Raw genomic sequence first — 7,117 nt, forward strand, 5'->3', positions numbered from 1 at the left:
TGTGTGTGTGTTTTACTCAAGGTCTCTTTATATGCTGACGACACTGTTTTTAAACAGATTTTTGTTTGTTGTGTTTTTTGTCTTTCTAGTCTTTTTATATCAGCGGTCCTCAACCTTTTTTGTACCAAGGACCCTCAGGCCGGTATCAGACGTTACTGCGGACCAGTAATTCCGCGCCATCGTTAAACTTTCTTCTGTTAGCATCGAAGTCTGAATGACCTGTTGTTTTGAAACATTGTCAGATTATCTTTTAACGAAACAAGTAAAGGGATATGACTGGATTCTTTTTGAAGTAAATTAGTAAAACTGAAGGACATTTTTTCACTGTGTCCCACTGCGGTCCACTACCCAATGACTTATGGACCGGCAGCGGTCCCCGGACCGGGAGTTGGAAACCCTGGGTTGAACCAACTTATGTTTCTAAAAATGAAACAATACTCAATATTAAAAAAAAGGACCTCAAACCACGGTTGCCACAGTAACCTACAGCCGCTGTTGTGTCCCTGTCTCTGTCCAGATGTGAGGGGGTCCTCCGACACTGAGTCAACACCGACGGCAATCATGTGACAAACATTTAATAAGAATCGGTAAAGAATGGAAGGAGATCTGGCGCACGTTTGCGCGCACAGAAGTGAAGATCACCTATAGGGGGCGGGACACGATGTCCTTGTTACGGTGGACATTACTCATTACTCCCTATGACCTCAGGTGTAAGACAGACAGTGGTGAGTGGTGGGTAATTGAGGGCACGTCCCCTCACGTACTGAGCCTGATGGAAAGGAAGGAACAGTTCAGGTCTAATAGAAACCAATTATCTGACCACCAGAATGTGTGTGTGTGTGTGTGTGGTTGTATATGTAGTTTTTATGGTTCTGGAATGAAAATGTCCCACTGCAGTGACACGGGTTCTTTAAACCGGTTCCTCTGAGTGCTGGTCCCAGGTCCAGATAAATACTGGACCAGGTCCCATTATGAACTTGTGCAATTTATTTTCGCACTTTCACCACTAGGTGGTACTGCGAACCGACGAGGAAAACATCAAACAGTGTTTCCTCAACCGGTTTTGAGCCTCCGCACATACACCACCACAAAATAAAAAAATATATACGTGGAATGAAATATAGTTGAACACAGTGCAGACACAATCACCGGAAATGAAAAAAACAAAAACAAAAAACAAACAAACAAACAAACAAAAAAAAACAAGTCTGAGTGAAATCAGATGATTTCCCACAGTTCACCTGACCAACTCTCGTTGTAGCCCAGTGGTTGTGAATCATTGTTGAAGAAATAAAGAACCGGTACACAGGGACAAGCGGCCCGGTAACATCGCATCTATCGATATCGGTTGATATCGGAATCGGAAATGAAGTGTTTGGGCAATATCGGCGTATTATCAGCAAAAAGTTAATGTCGTACATCGCTAGGGTCCAATGATTCACTCATCCATTCAGTTACCCTCTCGGGGGTAGTTCTCCACCACAGGTCTACACACACACACACACACACACACACACATTCATATTGTTAATTGGATATTTACTTGGATATTTATTTTTATTTAAGCAGCCTGTTGAGTTCTGATTGGGCACTGTGTTCAGGTAGAAGCTGTGACGTCACAGAGGCCTGTCCCTGAAGATAAAGAACCGAAGAAAAGGAGGAGGAGGAGGAGAAAAGAAGGGGAGTCCGTCATTTCTCAGATAAGCGATCGGTCTGGTTAAATTAGGAAGAAGTAAATTTAGCTCCCCTGCCTTCCTCCCCCTCCACCTCCTCCTCCTCACATTAATTACAGGCTCACACTGATAATGACTTCACTGCTGCTGGAGGAAGACGAGAAGCAAGAAGAGGAGCAGGAGGAGAAAGAGGAAGGATGTCCTCATGACCCACCACCGTCATCTTCATCATCATTACTGTCATCATAAAACTGACCACAGTCATCGCCAGCATCGTTCTGCTGCTGCTTCTTCAGTCTGGAGAAATGTTCTAATATTTCTGCTGTAGCGCAGGGCTTGGTTTAATTAACGAGGATCTGCTGCACCCTGCTGGCTCAACTGGGTAAACCTCTCGGGATAATAATAATAATAATAATAATAATAATAATAATAATAATAATAATAATAATAATAATAATAATAATAATAATAATATTATGTTGTTATTATTATTATTATAACATTAAATACATATTATTATTGTTGTTATTGTTATTTATAATTATTATTTTTTCTCCTACCACCTAGACCTTCTCGGAATTTTATGAGAAAATTACAACTTCTACTGGGTAGCGAAATGGTGATTTCAAATATAACTTAATCAAACCTTACTTAAAATGGACTTTTACAGGGTTATAATCTAATCTAAAAAAGAAAAAGAAAAAAAAGGGTCTGCCGTACCTGAGAACAAGCGGACGCCACAGCAGACCGTTGTCATTGATTGACACTTTCAGCCTCAAACGACCAACAGCACTTGAAATTCAACAGATTTATTTTAGTATCCATTCATATAAAATTCACTAAAAAAGTTACTACTATTCTGATCCTCTTCCTAATCCTGCGGTAAAAAAAAAAGGAAAAGAAAATCTGAGACAAACTCTCCTCCGCGTGCTAGTCCACGATAAGACGTTTTCTGTCAAAGAAAATGAAGACAATAAATAAAGACACATGGTTCCTCCATTATCATTACCGTCACCACACAGACCACTTCTCTTCCTGCTGCACTTTCTGTTCCACTTCCTGCACTAACGAACACAAACACTCTAAATACAAAAACATGACAGGTTTTATTCACCACGGCTGCCAGAGAAGAAGAAAATAGTTTGACAGCAAAGTCAACAGCACTGAAACATCTCGCTCTCACTGGACTCGTCGTTTCGGGCTAAACTAGTACAGTGAAAAGGCTGATTGACACGACGGCTAACCCTGGAGGCTAACAACGGGGGTGGTGGGCTAACAGCATTTCACAGATTGCAGATACGACTGCTAACTTAGCAACGCGGGTGAACAGCTCATGTACACAACTGCTAATGTTGAATGCTGTTGTTATCGACAGAGACCAACAGCACGGACAGCTAGCAGAAAGCAGGAAAACAGATTTTCACCAAAAAAAAACAGGGATCGGATTTAAAAAACAAAAACAAAAACAAAAACAAAAGAAAAGAAAAAAGAAAAAGAGAGAGAACAGAACAAGTAAACATGTCGACACCTGAAGGCAGCAGAAATCCACGGTACGTTTACTGTCACACAGAAAAATGAAAAACCAAGGGGTAGTTGTGGTAGAAACCAAAGAAAACAGAAGGTCATCAGACAGAAGGTCATCAGACTGAAGGTCATCAGACAGAAGGTCATCAGACAGAAGGTCATCAGACAGAGGGCAGAGACCCCAAACGTTCATGGCTCAGGGGGGGAGAGACCCCAAACGTTCATGGCTCAGGGCACTGTGACGTGGAAGGGACTGCCAGGGACGTTATCATCCCCCCACTTCACAATGAGGATGTAGCTGCCCTGTTCTTTCACCGTGTATGTGACGTTGTACATCCTGTTGCCCATGTGCTTGACGTAGACCTCCTCACAGGGAGTCTTCGGCCCATGGACTCCCACCATCAACATGTTGGTGCCTAAAAAACATAGAACATTTTCACGCAAGGAGAAAGAGTCAGAAAAAGAATCCATCAACGAATAGGGTGTGAAGACAGAAGAACGACGGTTCAAAACCAGGACTTCCGCAGTACTTTGCTGGTTGAGCAAGTTTTCAGAGAGTAATTTCTGTTAGTAAAATTACTACAGTACCAAATCCAACCTCGAACTTCCTCACCTGCTTTGCTACAGTCGACTGTGAAGCTGTTCTTCTGACCAATAAAGGCCTTCGAGAGGCCGGCACCCCTGGAGATGGCCTTACTTGCGTCTGAAGAAAATTTGGGTAATGAAGCAAAGACCCCGCCCATTGCAGACGTCTTGCTCACAGTCTCCACGAGCACAGATGATGTTTCGTGCAGGCTGTGGCCACCCGAAAGACGAGGCCCTGCAAATAGATCGGAAATCGAATGAGAAATCCAATCAGAAATCTCTGACGACGTTAAGCTCATAACAGAGAAAATGAGGTTTTCCGACCAACCTGAGATTTTGGCCTTAAAGGGGCTTCCGACAATGTGCTGGGGTCCTCCGTACTTGATAGAAATCAGGTAGTTTCCGGGGGCCATGGGTGTGTAAGAGACCTTGTAACCCTCGGGACATTCTTGACAGTCCATCTTTACTTTGGACGGTCCGTCGATGGTGACGGATAGAGCTCCTGATCCAGCGTTACACGTGTTCACAATGAACTCTGATGCAACTCCTGAGGGTGGAGAGAAAGTGGATATGATGTATGTACAATAACATACGTATATTTAATTTTGTTTTTTATACATATATCATACATTAATCAGGAATATTCAAGGGTGTTTATTTCACCTGTGGTTCCTCCTTCAAGTCCTGGTCCAAAGGCGGACACCATCCCAGGATCTCCTATCTGACCTGGTTCTCCAACTCTGATCTTGAATGGACTTCCAGGGATGTGGCTGCCGTTGAAGCGGACGTCTATGGAGTGAATACCGTTCTCTCTTGGGATAAATCTGACGGCATGTTTATCTGAGGATATGGAAACGGTCTGTCAGATCAGTCTGAACGACTTCTAGCACAGTGTGACTAATAGATCTTCTGGGTTTCAGTTCAGATTTAGCAACGAGATAATCTGGATCAACAGTTGTATAGAGGTGTATCATCTGCATAGTGATGGTCTTTTTTGGCCTTTTCTAACAGTAAATTCACTTGGCCTGGCAAAGTAGAAATTTGGTTGCCCCTTGTTTGAGTCTCCAGCTTTCATTTTATACCTAGTTCAGTTGCTCAGTCAGTGATCTAGAACCTTACCGCCGTCCACTTCAGTGATGTGACACTCCTCCGTGGCTCCAGATGGTGTGTGGATCTTTGCGTCGATTAAACCTCTGGCTCCATTTAGCTGAACAGTGAAGGACGCGTCCTGTCCCACTTTCAGACCCATCTCCTAATGACGGTGGATGTTGAGAGAAATGAATCACTTGTTCGTCTGTGAAACAGCTACAGTTTTGAGTACACATCATTTTGTACGGATGTCCGATATTTACTTTTTGCCTATATCCGATTTGCCAATATTGTCCAAAAACTTTCTGATATCAACAGATACTGATATATGCAGCCCCTTGGGTTAAAGACAGAGGAGACAGTTGATTGTGTGCAGTGGAGTCACAATGACTACTGTGTAATGGTAAAGAGTGGAGTGCTGTGTCACAATGACTACTGTGTAATGGTAAATAATAGTTTCACTTTCACTTTCAAACTTTCAAAACTTTTTTTTAGGTCACATCATCTGGGATAGACATTACGTTATAGGGTTTTCATTACTGGAGGAAAAACCAATAACAATTCTTACTGATATTACATAATTAAGCTAATATCGGTCGATAATATCGGTTGGCTAATACTATTGGACTTCCTTATTTTTATTTTTTTTTTCCTGATGATCATATCACCTGGAGGCTGGTGATGGTGAGGCGGCGAGCGTCGTCAGACAAGGTGGCGATGGGAACGATAAAGGGAGAATCAGGGATGTGTTCGTCGTTGAACTTGATAGAAACCTCATAATCACCTGGAACAGCAAACACAACACATTTTTATTTTTATAGCACGAGTCTTTTGGTCGGTGTTGACATTTTGGTTTTAAATGCCATTCTCACATCCCTAAATATAACTTCCGTTTATGAACCTAAGGAAAATCGTACCGGGTTCCTGGACCACGTAGGCCACTCCACAGGATCCATCCTTCCTGTCCTCAAATGTGATCTCAGCTTTACTGGGTCCTTCCACCGCGATAGAGAGTCCGCCGGCACCGGCCTCACGGGTCCAGATACTAAACTCAGCTGAAACACGAAAAACAACTTCAATACAACAAACAAAAACAAAATCCCGATGAGAGGTGACGTAGGAATGTACTTCCAGAATACCTGGGACTCCAGCCACTCCTCTGTCCAGTCCAGTTCCTCCTGCCCGGACCTTGTGAGCTCCTCCCTCTCCCAGTGGCCCTACGGTGAACTGGAATGGGCTCCCAGGAACATGTTGGCCCCGGTATTTCACATTAACAGTATGAGCTCCCATCTCGTGTGGAATAAAGCGGACGCTGTAGGTGCTGTCCTCCCCTCTGATGATCTCCGCATCGTCCGTCTTTCCTCCTGGACTCGTCACTTGAGCCGTCATCTCTTGGTTACTTGCTTCACCTAAAGAGGAAGAAAGAATACCTCAGTCGGGGAGACGGGACATTTGACATGTGATGTCTGACGAACAGATATGTAAGTCAACACCAGTTAGTGTCTTCATCACAACCACTGATTAACAGGCAGATTATTAACAGGTGTTAATGTTTCATTTCTTGAAAGAAGAAAAACACAAAACAACAAATGTTGCCGGGTTCCACGGTGCAAGCAGAAAGTTCTGGGTTCAACTCCCAGAGGAACTACATACATGGCAGCAGAGCGGCTGATGACACAAGAATTTCCTCAGTGTGGGAACAAAAAAGTTCAAATTATTGTTATTATTAATTAGTAGAGAAACAGATTTTTTTGCGATAAATATATTTTTTCTCCACCCCCTAACCTCCCAACCAATTGAAATACTACAGAGAACATGATAATATGTATTTTCTTATCTGTACCAACCACTATATGAGTTGCTGCCACCTAGTGACCGAAGGCTTGTTTATCATTCAAGCATCACAGCAGCAACACACCTCTGTCCTGTGTGCCATATTCCATTGGAGGCCTCTAACGACCACCCTTACCCCCGGCCCTCTTGGCATCTCACCACGCCCCCTCGGGGGGGCCCGCCCCAGTATTTGATTAGTCTCTTAATGTAGTTCTTGGAACTCAGAGAATAGTTCATGAACAGAACGGTTGCATCTTCATCCAGTCGCCAGCCTTTCCACTGTGGTGAAAGTTGCTGGTCATTATTATGCAACATTAGTATAACGCAGGACTGGCACACACACACACAAACACACACACACACACACACACCATCCTGTAGGGGCGGACGGCCGCTGGCTAACCCCCCCCCAC

At 43.5% G+C, this 7,117-nt stretch overlaps 1 protein-coding gene across 1 annotated transcript in view; it reads right to left on the minus strand.

Annotated features, from left to right (window-relative positions):
* Positions 1–2,470: 2,470 nt before the first annotated feature.
* LOC103382463 (filamin-C-like) overlaps positions 2,471–7,117 on the minus strand; it is a 48,555-nt gene continuing 43,908 nt past the window's right edge. The window contains 11 exon segments of the mRNA XM_017034564.2: positions 2,471–3,377; positions 3,410–3,613; positions 3,811–4,017; positions 4,111–4,329; positions 4,446–4,622; positions 4,902–5,034; positions 5,540–5,655; positions 5,789–5,926; positions 6,011–6,280; positions 7,076–7,110; positions 7,112–7,117. The exon segment at positions 7,112–7,117 is cut by the window's right edge and continues 205 nt beyond it. Coding sequence (XP_016890053.1) covers positions 3,426–3,613; positions 3,811–4,017; positions 4,111–4,329; positions 4,446–4,622; positions 4,902–5,034; positions 5,540–5,655; positions 5,789–5,926; positions 6,011–6,280; positions 7,076–7,110; positions 7,112–7,117 — 1,489 coding nt within the window. The 3' untranslated portion in view covers positions 2,471–3,377; positions 3,410–3,425.

Source organism: Cynoglossus semilaevis, chromosome 8 (genome assembly GCF_000523025.1).
Source record: "Cynoglossus semilaevis isolate Cse_v1.0 chromosome 8, Cse_v1.0, whole genome shotgun sequence".
Taxonomy (NCBI): Eukaryota; Metazoa; Chordata; class Actinopteri; order Pleuronectiformes; family Cynoglossidae; genus Cynoglossus; species Cynoglossus semilaevis.